Source organism: Frieseomelitta varia, unplaced genomic scaffold (genome assembly GCF_011392965.1).
Source record: "Frieseomelitta varia isolate USP_RPSP 00005682 unplaced genomic scaffold, Fvar_1.2 scaffold_229, whole genome shotgun sequence".
Lineage (NCBI taxonomy): Eukaryota > Metazoa > Arthropoda > Insecta > Hymenoptera > Apidae > Frieseomelitta > Frieseomelitta varia.
The window spans coordinates 210,799-228,174 of record NW_025109956.1 but is presented as its reverse complement, the minus strand read 5'-3'; the positions used below and the strand labels follow the sequence as shown (position 1 = coordinate 228,174).

The following is a 17,376-nucleotide window of genomic DNA, read 5'->3' as shown; positions in this document are numbered from 1 at the left end:
AGTTGCTTCATGCCTTTTCAATTTTTTCTCGTGACAGCTTATGCAACGTTGGAAAGATTGAAATATGTTGAAAGAACTTACTTTTTGCCTTAAGAATTGGCAAATCTGAAAATTCAACTACTAAACAAATGATTGAGAAATATAATGAAATCCTGTGAGCTACAGAAATCCTATTTGGATGGTTTCCATTTCAGGTGGAAATTAAGGAGAACAAAAAGATCGATCAAGTAGCAGAAGAAGGAACTAAGCTACCATGTTGTAATTTATATGTACCTATTTACTACAAGAAAGTTTTAAAATCTTTTACTAAAATTTTTAAAGAGCATACGAATATTTCCTGGAAGAATTCATGTATAACGAATATTTATTTAGAAATGATATTTACGAAATAAGTCCTACTTTTTATTTGAAGCAATAAATATTTTGACTAGGTTGAAAATCGAACATGTATATTCAATTATAAATATATTTAATACAATATATTTAATTACAAAAAAAAGACTCAATAAATGTGTAACAATTGTCGATTGTTTTACATGTACACTTAATTTAATGAAAGACTCAATCAATATAGTAGTTGTCGATTAAACAAATCATCACGTCCTCTCAGATAAAAAAAGAATAGGAAGACAATATTAAAGAAATGATTCGCTCTTTTTCTTCATATTTTAATGCTCCGAATTTAAACGTATTAACAATTAAGACTTATTTAAACTAGGTTATGTTTAATTATTGTATTACTTTTTAAATCAAACGTAATTGCTAACGACTCATTGGATTATTGCAAATATGAAAATAAATTTAAAAAAAAATATTGTTTGCCTTATTGTAATAAAGTAAGAAACATTTAAAAGGAAAAAAAAACATTATACAGGGTAGTCATATAAAACAAAAATAACTTTTACAAACACATGTTTTTTTAATTTTTTTATTATTTTATTTAGAAATATAATTAATATAATTTACCCACAAGAAAGAAAATAAAAAAAATTGAAAATGAACGAGTTATGACTTTTCCAAAGCCTTCAGTTTTTTAGTGGCCATTCTGTACATATACGAGTAGATTTAAACGTGAACAATTATTTTTCAATTAAACCATAAAGTCGATTTTCATTAGATAAATATTCTAAGATCAATGCTTTCTTAATTTAATGGTAAATTAAGGTACCAGATAGCAAGGAAGTGAGTATACAAAAGTCAGGTAGCATCTCTCAGCGAACGACGAAAGGACAAAAAAGGACTGGATGAGTCATTGAGATGAGTCGTTGACTTACCTCGATCTATATTTGTATTAAAATATTAATTATCTTTATGTATCACGATGTGGTCTTCCACCGCGTTATACTACTTACTCGTTACTTACACATTTAATATTTCTTGCGTTTTTTTTTTCTCTCCACAATGTATACATAACAATAATGAATATATCCACTTTCTAATGAGTAAGCGATATCTGTGAAATAGTTATAATGATTAGATTTATATCGAATCATATTGTATTACAATAATGATATTATATCAAAAAGTTGATAGAATCTATACTAAGAGTATAAAGTCACCGTTTTAGTCAAAGGGACAAATACAAAATTTAAGGGGACAAAATGAGAGTTGTTTATTTGCAAAGTTTTCATGTTACTAAAAACAAAAGTTAATACTTGAATTCCTGAGTACCTTACCAACAGTTGCAGCCAATTTATTGCATTTTTATATGTTTATTGGCCATATTTTCAATTGTTACATTTATGATCCCTTACATTACGACTTTAATTAAAAGCTTCATTACACTATTCAAGGTAATAACATATTAAAAAATGATTGCAGATGGAAGAAATTATCTTTTCGTAAGTTTACCATTAAGTTTTACAAGTTTATTTTAATATATTATGAACAGATGTTAATACTGTATGTAACATCTTTTTTACGTATAAAATCAATAAATATAAAATCATACAAAAATTTTTTGCTTTACGACATAAGATCAAAGTAATAACAAGCTTGTTGCTTTAATTATAAGTACCTATACATATACATTTATAAGCATATTTTTATAGAAAATTGTCAATATAACAAAACTTGAAAATAAAAATGAGAGTTTTATCTTCTGGATAATTTTAATCATGTACTATTTATTTTGCATAGTGTTATTACGTTTTGTTTATCGTACATTTATTTATTATATTCAGGATTATTTCGATATTATCTATTATTTATATAAAAGTGAAAATATACACGTTATTAACTGGTTACTATTATCTAATGCAAAATTGAGAAAAATTTAATTAGCATAACTAGTCTATTCATCTGATTTTAAACTGTATTTAAGAACGAACAGTTAACAGTAAGTTTCTCATTGACCAAAGTCAATGGGTTTGTTAATTTTTAGAAATCTAGAACTTAATCTAATTTTTCTACACCGATTTAAAGTAATCGAATAGTTGTACGATAATACGATTAGCATGAAAGGAGGAAGTGATGTCATTGAACACGGCCGCGACATAACGGCATGCGACACGTATCTTTTACGGAACAGTAATGTGGCAGTCTGATGTGTAGCTTCGGCACACATAGCAAGATTAGAAGGTACCGATTAGAACAAGCGCTTGTAGCAGATACAATTTGCATATCGCTTCTTCAGAGCATAACATTGTTAATTCTATGACTGAATACACTATCGAGGATACAGATTCTTCTCAACTACGGCTGATTTTCACTTATTCGCACATTCGAATATTTATTTATTCACATGTCAGCAAGATCTGAATGTTACATAACGGGATTGAATATCAGGATTACAGTGAAAAATAGAATTTCTAGTATAATAAATCTTATCTTATAACTAATCAAGATCGAGATACAACGAAAGCGAACATAAAGTGTGAAATGTTGCATAGATTTTCTATTCATGTTGAAATAGAATAAAATATATTTCAATCGTTAAAATGTGAAAAAGTTACGTTATTTTCTTTAAATTTTGATTTCTATAAACCCACTGATGACCCTATTTTTTTTAGACAAGATTTATTGAATATCTTTCAACGTGTATTCTCTATGTCTATGTAATTTTGTAAAATTACATAAAGATAGTTACAAAAGTAAAGTTACAAAATAATTCTGTATGCATTAGATATAGACAGTATTAATTAAATACACGATACTGATTAAATATCTTGTTATTTGCAAATAATTATCCACTCTGTATATGTATATACGATATATTTATAATATATGTATGTATATATATGTAATTTCTATAGTATAATCATATACACCTTTCTAAGAAAATACTTGATAATATATATAACTGACAAAAATGAGAAAATGAAAAACTTTTGCTAGAATAGCAATATAATAATTGTAAGTTAAAACTGCCGATGTATTATGTCCGATATGAATGGTTTAGGTTAAGTTTGGTAATGGTTTATAGGTTATGTTGTGAAAATTAACATTTAGGTTAAGTTTGGTAATGGTTTATAGGTTATGTTGTGAAAATTAACATTTTGGATAATTTTTTCCTATACATGTGTAACTCAAACTTGTTAAATTTTCAAGATATTTTAAGGAAACTGTTGGTATCATTCTAATGAATTCTATTCGTAATTGTGCGTCCATGGTAACGTACGTGTCAGTATTGGTTTCTTGCGACCGTCATTAACCGGATAACAATATTAACCCACGTGCCGGGATGTACCTGCACTAGACCCCCACGTGGGTAATCCCGGGTTAATATATAAAGGTGCATCTATATTTATTACTATACCTCGTTGTGTCACCGTTACTCACTGTGCTGTAATAAATAAGAAATATTTATTAGGAAATGCAGACAATATATTGTTATGTATTATATTTTGTGATTTATTACTTGGTTCGGCCGTTTCGATAAATATCGATATATCGGTTATCGCTTGAACGAGTTTAGACGTTTTTGCGCACCGAGACTGAAATTCGTTGAATTAACATTATTTAGTTATTATTTAGAAACGGATTCTTCAATGATCCTGAAGTTGGTGAACCACTAACAAATAGTAATAAATACATAAGTATATAACAGTAACAAATGTGAACGCACCCTAAGCTAATTCAATTCTTATCTTTTGTTGTAAATACTACACGTTCAGTTTGAGTCAGGAAAATAATACCAACACATATACTGCCAATTGTAAACCGAATTCATTGTAGTAATATCGGTAATTTTTTGCAAATACACATATGTCTAGAAAATTAAGCAGCTCTGAGAAAGTTATTATAATTTCTGACATTTAAAAATCATTGAAACGGGGGAGAACATATCGGTAGGTTGATCATCTTAACCTCTTGCGCTGGAATGACGTGCCACAAATATGTGGCCCAAAGTTGCAATATTTTCCGAGTTTTAACTATATTGAAATATAACCCAGGCAAAACAAATAATAAATTTATTACTTCTTAGTGATTTCTATCCAGTGATTTACCGATGAATTCAAAAAGAAGACGAATTATTGTATACGGTTTGGTCACTTGTTATGATCCGTGAATTAGTTACTAGCACAAGAGGTTAACCGCGAGTAAATATGATATAAAAACAATAGTAAATACGTGTGTTCGCCACAGGGTAATATTGATAACCATATGGATTAAGATCAACGAAATGCGTTGAAACGAATGTCAATCGGTGACTGTCTTGTAAATGTCAACAGCCGGCGCAGCTCGTGGGCTAGGCAAACAAAGAAACTCACGTTACAACTAACAATAAGTAGGTATCTGCGAGTAGGCTAACGATCTTGGTGGGTAGTAAATATGGCACGACTTATATGCAGCTGGTAAGATAGGACAGTTGCCCCGTGGATTAGTCACCGTTCGACTCGCGACGATGTAACGCAAATTTCGTTTTCGTTTTGCTTTCGTAAACGTTCCAAATTTGCGTTCTGTTCCTGCGGTACGTTTTATTCTCGTTCGTGTGATCGTTGCACGCGGAATGCAATCGCATGCATCCCGCGAAGAAACTACAAACGCTTGATAGAAATGTATATTCGAATCACGCTCCTACGAGTCGAGCCTTAGATTTATCTATTAAGTAGTGACAAAAGTGAAATCGCGTTGTAAGTCGCTCACTTCCCAGCGTATCCTTTATTCTGCGAATGTATTTCAAGTAAATGCAGGAAACAACGAGCTATTTCATAAAAGTTATTTAATAAAATAAACTGTTTGCCAATATAAATAAACTATTTAGTCATTTAATAAAATAGATTGTTTGCCAAAATTTTACATCAATGACGATTGACTAGTTGTAAATGATGGAAGTTTTAAACTTCGTCGAATAATCATATACACAGGTAATACGCAACAATATTTTTCGGTATTTTTTATTTAAACGAAATATATGTCTTTAATTTATTTTTAATACCTCTCGAGCGATTTCTTCGACTCTCAACAAGTCACATTCTAGAAATTTTAATCTTTAACTAGTATAATACAATAATTATTTTCAATATTTAGGTATATTCCTATCAGAGTGATAAATTTTCATAGCATTGAATGAACAAATATGTGTAGTATTTTATGTAGTATTTTATATCCGAGTTTCTAATCTAAGGAAGAGAAAATGAATTGTCACATCATATAGTATATCCTTTTAAGATTTTCAAAGCAAATGAGTATAATTGTGAGCATAATGATCGAGCTGCACATGAAATGCTTCATCAGCACTGAATTCCCAACGATGTTCTTTCTAGTACAGAAATTAATGGCAAATATTAGAAGGATAGATGAGTGTTTGCCAAACAAATAGTTTTTGCAATAGTTTCTGCAACATTGCAAGTATAGCAAATTGGCACAGGTGCACGCATCTATTGACATTACTTTCACACTCTCACAGTTAGTCAATGGGCATCAAAGATGCAGAAAGTGTTTAAATTTCAGTGATGATTAGAAGTTTATACAAATTGCGGAAGCACGGATGATTATGTTCATTATGACGATCAACGTTTCCAATTCTGTTTGTATAATAAAATTTCCAATCATCTAAATTAAAATTAACATTCAACATTTAAATGATTAGAAATTTTAATTCAAATTTAACATTTAAATTGGAGAATAACAAGGTCGAAATTTTTTTGTGAAATTGAAATTCGGTACAACTCAAATATATTTACACAATAGCCGTTTTTATGCCATTGTATAGCAATCTCAAAATACACCAATTACCGATTGTGAATTAGTTTCGATAAGTAGAAGAAACCATTGAGTAAATAGATATTCAAATACTTATATTTGTCCATGAAATTGATATATAGGATAAAAGAAAATTATTTGTCATGACCAGTTTGATTCTATCCTAGATCGTTAGAGATCTATTAAAACTTCACTAAATTTTTTAAGTTTTAAAATTTACCTTGTCTAAGGTCAAAATTTTTTTATCGTTGCATCGTATTCTACTCATTAAGAGGAAACAAGTTTCAAAAGAATCACGAGTCGAAGATGAACTATTTTCATAGAAAATAATATTAAAGTTTCAATATTTTTTATGCTACTTTTTATTTATAATTTGTTCTTATCTTATAGTTAAATGCTAAATAGTTACAGTATAATTTTTAGGCATTCAGATGAAAACTTTCAACTTAATAATTTAATTTATTAATTTTTAATTTGTGCTATTTCAAAATACACACAGTAGCAAGTTTGTAGCAGTAGAAGCGATTTTAGAAATCTACAGCTTTGTTGGTTTGCTTCGTTTATTCACTCGTATTTGTGTAATAGACTTGCAATTCATCGAATATGAAAAGATTCGAATAAAAATTGAATGTATTTTGAATCATAAAGGATATTCCTATCGTTAAAATGAAATGTTAGAATATAGTAGATACTTACTATTAGATAATAGATGTTAAATCAGTAGCGTTTGTAACGTATTTCAAGGAAAATTTTATTTTAAATATAAACAAATTTTAATTTCATAAGCATTCTGCATAGACTCAATTTATTATATAGAATACTATTACGATATGTACATGATACAGGGAACATTCTAATCGTTTGTAGATTATTGATTACCAAATATAATATTGTATAAACATAATATATAATATATATAATATTATATAAGTTATAATATATATAAATTATATAAATGTAATATAATATTATATAATATTATGTAAATATTTAAATATTTTCCAAACGTTTATTCAATGTACCAGAAAACAAACACCTAGGTCAGGTTGAATAGCAATGCGACGTTGAACGAATTTAAAAATCAATGTTAAAACAATGCATCTAACTAATGAAAAAAAAGTGGAAAGCGGCTAGAACTATTTAGAATAATAGTAAATTCGTGCAAAATCAACGATGAAACCTTCTAATCTGGTGAAAGTGCTGCTGCTGTTGCTCGTGTTACTTGTACGGCAAGAGGTCGACGTTGTAACCGCCATTTCAATGGTGAGTGACTACTAGGTATGTTGATCGTGTACGGATTACATAAGATAAAATTCTTTAATTTCGACATTGAGCGTATATCGAATGATTGAGCTGCGTTGTCATCAACTCAATACCAAGACTTCTATCAATCAGATCGCTTGATTCTTATGTTCGAGTCTCATTCAAAGTACACAAGCGATACATCTATTGAGATATTAGAGGTAACAACAACATTCGCTTTTCATCGAATGTTATAAAGTTATATAAAGTGTTTGCAGGAAAATAGTCGTTTAAAAGTTCATGCTAATACTGACTGTTAAATACTGACTATTGTTTATTTAGTTATTTTCTATTTATTCCCTATCTGTTTTATTTAGGTATTAAACACTGCTAATTGTTTATTTAGTTATTTTATATTTATTTTCTATCTGTTTTATTTAGATATTAAACACTGACTATTATTTACTTAGTTACTTTCTATTTATTTTCTATCTGTTTTATGTAGATATTAAACACTGACTATTGTTTACTTAGTTACTTTCTATTTATTCTCTCTCTGTTTTATTTAGGTATTAAACACTGCTAATTGTTTATTTAGTTATTTTATATTTATTTTCTATCTGTTTTATTTAAGTATTAAACACCACTAATTGTTTATTTAGTTATTTTATATTTATATTTATTTTTATCTGTTTTATTTTGATATTAAATATTGACTATTGTTTACTTAGTTTACTTAGTTACTTTCTATTTACTCTCTATCTGTTTTATTTAGGTAAAAATTGCTAATTGTTTATTTAGTTATTTTATATTTATTTTCTATCTGTTTCATTTAGATATTAAACACTGAGTATTGTTTACTTAGTTACTTTCTATTTATTTTCTATCTGTTTTATTTAGGTATTAAACACTGACTATTGTTTATTTAGTTATTTTCTATTTATTTTTTATCTGTTTTACTTAGATATTAAACACTAACTATTGTTTACTTAGATACTTTCTGTTTATTTTCTATCTGTTTTATTTAGGTATTAAACACTGCTAATTGTTTATTTAGTTATTTTCTATTTAATTTCCATCAGTTTTATTTAGGTATTAAACACCGACTATTGTTTATTTTAATTACTTTAGTTATTTTCTATTTATTTTCTATTCTTCTGTTACGCAACCTCGAAATTACGATTGTATAAATCTCCTATCTTGTATCTATTTGTGATATTTGGACGATGTACAAACTATGTCTATATAGATAATAGATCTACCTATCTGAAACTAAGATCTAGTATTTAAGGAAACGAGGAAGAGGTAATAGAAAGTAATGGCAAGGATGCGTTGTGGGAATATGGAGGAAGTAAGTAGGTTCTGGATAGCGGATAAGAAAATAAAGTGTATATTCTGTGTGGTAAGAGATGGGGCATTAAGGCGCTACATAGAAAGCAGCGGAGAAATGAGAAAAATGATGGGTAACTTGAAAAGAGTGAGAGAAGGTACAGATAAGGTGAGGATGCGGTTAAATGGAAGAAACTGGAGATCAAGGAGAAAAGATAAAAATAAGTTTATACGATCAGGAAAGATTGAGAAATTGAAATCAATCAATTAGTTAATTTAGGTTAATTAATGTAAGGTCAGTTAGGTTAATTAATGAGTTTAGTGTATAAAAAGGAGTTACAAAGTTGTGAAAAAAAAACAAATGAAAAAAATCGAAAATTCTATTTCCTGACTAACGAGACCGAAATAAAGAATCAACATAAACATATGCTATCATTTAATATAAAAAAAAAAATGAATTATAATGATGCGACATTACGACATAATCTTAGAAAACGGAATAAGAAAAACATTAAATCATTCTACATTACCGAATTACTAAAATACATAAAATATTAATTTTATTTCAAATTACTACAAAAGAGTTAGAGATAGGAACGCTAAGAAAAACTTGCTTTATTATTTTATATTTATTGATCTTGCATCGAAACGAAATATTATATAGGATGTCCCGGTATTAAAAGTACAATCGAGAAAGGAGTGCTTCGTGAAAAAATAAATTGAAAATAATGACTAAAATCTTTTTTTCATTTAAGGTGCTGTTTTTGAAGAGGTCAAATTTGAAAATTTATCAGTTATTATACTTAAATTTGTTTAATTATGGACTGAACAGGAGTAACTAATAGATAAAAGATTATTCTAATCTGCGAAAATAAATGAAAAATATAGAATAAAATTTTGGTAGTTAAGACAGCAAGAAAATAGAGTAGTTGAATATGTTTAAATAAAAATTAAATCGCCAAACACAATATAATATTTATCGAAACAGTTAATGTCGAGCCTTAAATATAATAATTCATAATTGATTAACTTCTGTTATCCTTATCTACTATGTATCTCTTATTATCCAAAAAATAGAAATAGGATATAGAGAAAATTATTCATATATTAATATTGTCTCTATTATTCGAATTTTTCAGTTATCCGAACGATCCTATCTCTCGACGTGTGACAGATAAACACAGTTCTTGATAAAATTTTCAAATTTTGAATTTTTTCAAAAATAAAGCATTCTATGAAAAAATTGTATTTTACGTAAATTACTTATTTTCGCATGTAGAATAATGTCCTATTCTTGATCAGTCTAGAATTAGTTAAATTTAAGTCTGGTTAATAAATCTTCAAACTTGATTTTCTTTTTTTTCTTGTATGTAGAGTCATCCCTTTTTCGTTCTCAATATTAGGACACTCTGTACATCTATTTAATGAAATATATTAAAGAAAGTTGGCTCAACTAGATTTAAATTTAATTCTAGATTTAATGGTAAATTTACCAAACAATAATTTTAAAAAACGGTTGCACTTATTTATATTGCTTAATTATTTTATCGAAATTAAATGAATAGTAATATTTTTATTTGTATGAATAATACCCCTGAACATATAAATAAATATCTCAAAAAAATTTCTGACTGATATAAATATATATATAATGTAGCTATATAATTGTTGCTTACTTGCTAATGTTTAAAACATGTAAGGAAATAAAATCATGATCGTGAGAATCAGAAACGGAATGAGAGAATAAGAAAAAGAATGATTGCGTAACGTATAAAAAATTTCAATTGTTTCTTTTATTTTTAATAACAACGAGCTTTGCAAATATGAATTAAATAATTGGCCCTCTCTTTTTCTTCAAGTTCATGTATGAAATCTGGAAAGTGATGTACGCGTTTGAGTTCATGATCAATCTTTCTATCGATTATGAAGTGCAACAGCTGCTACTACACAGGTGTGGCTCATTTGAATATTATGTGAAGCAGCTGGTTCACATCTTCTCGAATTGTATTGTCCTTTGTTCCACGCCAATATATAGCCCTTCACGTGTCACGTATACTTATTTCTTTCCTTTCTATCCTTGAAATTAGATATTAAAAGATTATCAACTGCAAGGAAATGAATGATTGAACTCATAAAAATGTATTGAGAATAGTGATGTTTCGTGCACTAGATACAATTGTATCGTGGTTATGTTGAAACTACTATGAAACTACTATAAACAGAGTTACGACCGAAGAGAAGGAGTAAAGTAAAAGTAGTAAAAAGTTCTTACAAAGCAGTAAACGAAACTTATATACTATCAGTCACGAAATAGCTTCGAGTTGCAGAAATCGTAACCGCAAACATTTTGTCTTCTCGCACCGAAAAATGCGAAAAGTACTTAGAATGCAAAATATTGGCAAATAAAAATGCTTTCGTCGCTTCGCTGATTTGCAAATTACAATGGAACGATTGTTTGCATTTTGTTGGATAATTTTCACGACTCGGAACTTCAGGCGGATAGCAAAGAAGCAAAGATCTGTTGTATTTAATTTCGAACAGGTTCGACCGAATTACCTAATAATTTTACATCGTCGAGTCAGTGTGATATTAGATGAAACTTATTGGCATTGATGGGCATATTGTTACATGTGTAATAGGATCCTTTCGAAGTTACTACCGTGAATAACTTGCCGAGTGCTATATTCCGCGGTCGACGCGACATTGTTCGTTTCATAGTTTCATTTCTAACCACCGCGCATTATCCGAGGATAATGATGTACGTGACGAGATTATAAAAAGGATAGCAATTGCGTTGCTCGTTGCAATCGCGTTAAATCACACCGTGATACTTAATTCAGCGACTCGAAACGAGATTGTATGAGAAACGAATTTATGTACGCATGTGAAAAAAAAAAATATTATACATATACAGGGTGTGTGGCACGTAACTGTCGCCACGATTTTTCAGGTACTTCTGATTGTGTGACAAAAAATTTTTTGAACAAAAACTAATCAGTTTTTGGTTGGCTACAAAGCACAATATAAAAAATTCAAAAAAACTTTTTTTTCGATAAAACAAATCAAGGTCACATTGATTTTTTTAAATGGCACCGTATATTTTTGACTTCGCAGGATTATTGCTTATTATACGACCTACTAAACTATGACCTTCAGATGTCATTAACTTCAGAAATTTAATCAACAGAAACGTTAATGTCGAAACTTATTTTGTTTCAATCATATACTCTTGCACACTTTTCAATATCATAAAACATTTTTGGACACCGGTGGCGTCTCTCTGGATATTTTATAGCGTACATATTTGCAGCTCTACGTGCATTTCTATCACATTTACCGAGCATATCTACCTTTTCACTATTAGAATACATGCTTAGTTTTGTACTGACAGATTAAGACTATCAAAATATCAGAATTGTCTTAGCAGAATGAACGATTGTAACTTGGTAGGGTGAAAGTCATGTTGATATTACTGTTATGAAAAAAACTTGTACTGTTTCAGACCGTTAAACAGACAAAAGTATCCAAATAATGTGTAATTAACCGTCACAGATACCATTTCTGGTTCAGAGTTGATCCTCACTGGTTCAGAGAACATTTTCATGAAAAATTTACAATGAACAATTTCTATTGATTAAACCTAAATTTCTGAAGTCAGAGACATCTGAAGGTCATAGCATAGTAGCTCGTTTTTTTCAGAAGCAACAATCCTGCGAAGTCAAAAATACACGGTGCCATTTAAAAAAATCAATGTGACCTTGATTTTTTATCGAAAAAAAAGTTTTTGGAATTTTTTATATTGTACTTTGTAGCCAACTAGAAACCGATTAATTAATTTTTGTTTGAAACATTTTTTGCCACACAATCAGAAGTGCCTGAGAAATCATGGCGACAATTACGTGTCACATCCTGTATAAATGCAATATCGTTAATAGCGTAATAGTTGCAGTAGGTAATTTAAAGGTAATTAGCACATGTAATTTTTATCATTCGTAGTATGACAGATGTCTATTTATTTTTTTCAAAATTCGAACCTCGAACGAAACACAAAATTTCTATGTGAATGTCAAGCGGATGCTAATCCTTTCATTACTATATTGTATAGTGTACTGAGATATTTCGCTTTTGTGATGCCACAGACGAGATATCTCGCGTCGAAATAATGTTTGTTTCTCTATATAGAAGGAGACATCTTTAACATTTAAGTAGGATTAAGTAGACGAGGATTATTGATTTTAGCTTATTTTCAATAAAAATTAAAACAAAACTCGTCGGCAGCATTGCAACGATTGTGACGAAATATGTACGTTTTCTTATTTCTTGTGAAGAACGATGAAAGTTAAATTAATTTAATGTAATCATTGGTGTTAATTCAAGATAGTATGAAACGACGGGATAAAAAGTATGCGATAAACTATTTGTTCGCAGGATCGAGCAAGGAATGTTTCCGAAAGATTCACATCTACAACCACTTTGACGGTGAATATTAGAGACGACGATGATCAAGATCCTTCCTTCATTTACCAAGGTTGCATGCTTTTGGATGGCGCATGTATCAATCCAGAATATTCAGCGTCCGTAAGTACATTTATTTTACGAGAGGAAAAGATTCTAGCTTTCTACGTTAATCTGAAGTCTAGGAACTGATAATTTATCTTACGGTTGGTTTGGCATAATCTATAACTATACGATAGTGCGATAATAAGCAAACAAAATAAGATTTATATTTATTGACAAAACAAAAATAATTTATTAACAGCAAAATATAAAAATAATAAATATAATAAATGCAATATTTATTAATAAATATTGCATAACATTATAATAACATTATGAAATGTATATAAACATATAACATTCATAATAATATTATGAAATTGCGTCATTAATTCTTCATATATCTCTTTTTATCGTCTAATATATATATTTACTATCTATGTACGAGACAGAGTAGAAATTTTTTGATTTGTTTCGATTTATTATATTATATTCAAAAATATTTGAGTCATTAATTCGGCACAGTTGTTGAAAGGACAAGCATAGCGAATTATATAAAAGTTCAAAAGTCTACAGAATATATCGTAAGTAATATACAAAATATATCGTAAAAAATAATAAATATAATAAATGCAATATTTATTAATAAATATTGCATAACATTATAGTAACATTATGAAGTGTATAAGAACATATAACATTCATAATAACATTATGAAATTGCGTCATTAATTCTTCATATATTTCTTTTTATCGTCTAATATATATATTTACTATCTATGTACGAGACAGAGTAGAAATTTTTTGATTTGTTTCGATTTATTATATTATATTCAAAAATATTTGAGTCATTAATTCGGCACAGTTGTTGAAAGGACAAGCATAGCGAATTATATAAAAGTTCAAAAGTCTACAGAATATATCGTAAGTAATATACAAAATATATCGTAAAAAATAATAAATATAATAAATGCAATATTTATTAATAAATACAATATTTATTAATAAATATTGCATAACATTATAATAATATTATGTAATAGATAATAACATTCATATAACATTCATAATAACATTATGAAATTGCGTCATTAATTCTTCATATATCTCTTTTTATCGTCTAATATACATATTTACTATCTATGTACGAGACAGGGTAGAAATTTTTTGATTTATTTCGATTTATTATATTATATTCAAAAATATTTGAGTCATTAATTCGGCATAGTTGTTGAAAGGACAAGCATAGCGAATTATATAAAAGTTCAAAAGTCTACAGAATATATCGTAAGTAATATACAAAATATATCGTAAAAAATAATAAATATAATAAATGCAATATTTATTAATAAATACAATATTTATTAATAAATATTGCATAACATTATAATAATATTATGTAATAGATAATAACATTCATATAACATTCATAATAACATTATGAAATTGCGTCATTAATTCTTCATATATCTCTTTTTATCGTCTAATATACATATTTACTATCTATGTACGAGACAGAGTAGAAATTTTTTGATTTGTTTCGATTTATTATATTATATTCAAAAATATTTGAGTCATTAATTTGGCATAGTTGTTGAAAGGACAAGCATAGTGAATTATATAAAAGTTCAAAAGTCTACAGAATATATCGTAAGTTGAATATAAATGTTACGCTAAATATCTGATACGTTCTCTTGCGTTTCATTTGTCTAAAACTGTGATAATCGAATAAATCCATTGCAAGTAAAATTACAAACAAAAGTACACGTAATACTATAGAGTGGCCACCGAAATACAGGTCACCGAAAGACTGAATGATATAAAACAAAAATAACTTTTACCAGCACGTGTTTTTTTAATTTTTTATTATTTTATTTGAAAATATAATTAATGGATATTTTTCAGTATTACGCGTGAGTTTTTAATAGATTAAAATTTTCATTAATTGAAATTTTCTTTTTATGAATTTTTCAAACCTTTCAGTCTTTCAGTGGCCACCCTATACAAGTTGGAAGATTTCTTGTATAAATAGTCAAGCTACTTTGATACGACTGTCTTTAAAACATTGTTGGCTTTAGAAACCGAACATTGGCAAACGAACGTAATTTCTGATGGTGGCATGTACATGTATATGGTTCGATACACGCGTTATCGTGCATTGTAAAGTGAAAGACGACGTCCAATCCTCGATTCTTAATACGCGACCACGATTTCTTTACTCTGAAATCTCATGTGACACGGTTCGAAACTATCGGCGAACCGGTTCTGTACATTATGTCTTTTCTCCCATCAGGTTTCGAGCGGAGTGTTATCCGGGATACTTAATATATCGCCGGAGAAAATACAAGCCGTTGATATGGACAGCATAAACGCACCTATTCATTATTCGTTCCTCAGTGGCAATCCATCGAATTATCGGGAATTTTTCGAAATAAACCCCAACACTGGCGCCGTGAAGCAAATTAAGGCGGTCGACACAACTGTTACCAAGAAGTTCGATATTATCATCAAAGTAAGAGTGATAACGTTGATATTTCTGTACCAACGTAATGTAATACAAGCAAATTTCAAAATTAAAAGAAACAAAAACTATGTGAACGTATAATAAAGTTATTCGTTTATTTATTAAGGCCGTTGAAGTGTCAGAAGCGAAACGATCGGCCACAGCCAAATTGACCATCACTGTAAAGCCAGTCGACAGCAATCCTCCGATTATAGCAACATCGAGCGTAGAGGGTTTCGTCGATGAAAATGCCCCGATTGGAACAAAGGTTATTGACAAAAACGGCAATCCTGTGGTACTCACTGTTTCGGACGCTGATTTGGTAAGTTGAATTTTTGTAATTGATTTGGACCCTGTTCAACGAGTTGATTGATTTTTTTTTTTTTTTTTAATTTCTTGCGCCTTTCTCTTTTTAATAACTCAATACGTCTGTATCCATACGTCTAAATCAATTTTTTAAAAAAGAGTAGGAAAAAATCAGTAGAAGTTAATAGCAAAGATAAATGTCTGTATCGTTTCTTTTCTAACTGCATATCATCTCTTCGACCAACCAAATTAATACATCTTTGATAAACGATATCGTATAATGAATCTGTTTACAAGTTCAAAAATTTTCAATACCCGAAAATAGATTAGCACACGTTTGCTGTATTTTTATTTCGGCCACACGATGCAAATTATCCAGCTGAAATTCTACCGAATTTTGTTAACACTTAGCCGCATTTTTCGCAACGCGATACTATTTATTTGAAATAAAAGAAATCTGAAAATTATTTAAGTGGTCAATTTTATTTAAGGTAACTGTGATACGCAACCAAAAGGATTGGGGTTTCTATATATGAAAGAGTGGACCAGTAATCATATATATCATCTTTACGTACTTGTCACATCAGGATAATTAAACCTAGAAACTTTTTCATTTCTCCCAACTGTGACATCAACCCATTGCACTGCTCTATATACTTTATGTTTGTTTACAACTTGAGAGCGATATCTATTTGTTTCTATTACTAATAATTCAAATAAATCATCGCCAAGAAACAATTGTACTATTTCCCATACGTTTTCCTGATTTCGAGGTATCGTATTCACGCCTGAAGTTCGATCATATGCTTCTAGCTGAAGTGTCATGTCATTCTCGGACCAATCATCGACAGTATTGACGGTAATGTCTTCATCCTTGTCAGAGAGGGAACTAACATTATCTTCCGATTCGCTAAAAAGTATTCGACGATTACTTTGACGTGTGGGAACAATGATACTATCATTGTCGTTAAATTCATCATCACTTATCTGCATATCGTTGTCTTCAGAACAGTCTGATAGTGCGTCCATGGACAATTCATCATTTAAATTTTCATTGCTGCTTCTAGACATTTTTAACAGTATTTTTTTTAACTTTATTTTTTTTACTAATTATATATTGTGCTTTATAGAAACAGTTCGTAAGTAATTGCGAACAATTTCAGATAGAGTAACTGATAATAACAGAAAAAGAGAAACGCGTCGCTAAAGTCAAAGTGGGAGATCTTCCCGATCGGTCGGCTAAGTGTTAAGTGCAATATCGCTGCAGCTAATAGTTATTGATTTACACGTGCAAAGTTGTTTATTTGTTTGCGATGTGACACGCCTCCTTTTCGTTTAACGAAATGGGTTGC

General features: G+C 29.1%; 1 protein-coding gene across 6 annotated transcripts in view; it reads left to right on the top strand.

Annotated features, from left to right (window-relative positions):
* LOC122527624 (cadherin-99C) overlaps window positions 1–17,376 on the top strand; it is a 163,933-nt gene that overhangs the window by 132,932 nt on the left and 13,625 nt on the right. For 5 of the 6 annotated variants that reach the window (XM_043651972.1, XM_043651969.1, XM_043651971.1 and 2 more), the window contains 3 exons: window positions 13,147–13,296; window positions 15,509–15,727; window positions 15,846–16,040. In XM_043651972.1, the coding sequence (XP_043507907.1) occupies window positions 13,147–13,296; window positions 15,509–15,727; window positions 15,846–16,040 (564 nt within the window). Of the gene's footprint in view, window positions 1–7,195; window positions 7,411–13,146; window positions 13,297–15,508; window positions 15,728–15,845; window positions 16,041–17,376 lie in introns of those variants that run through there. The other variant, XM_043651973.1, reaches the window with a different exon arrangement.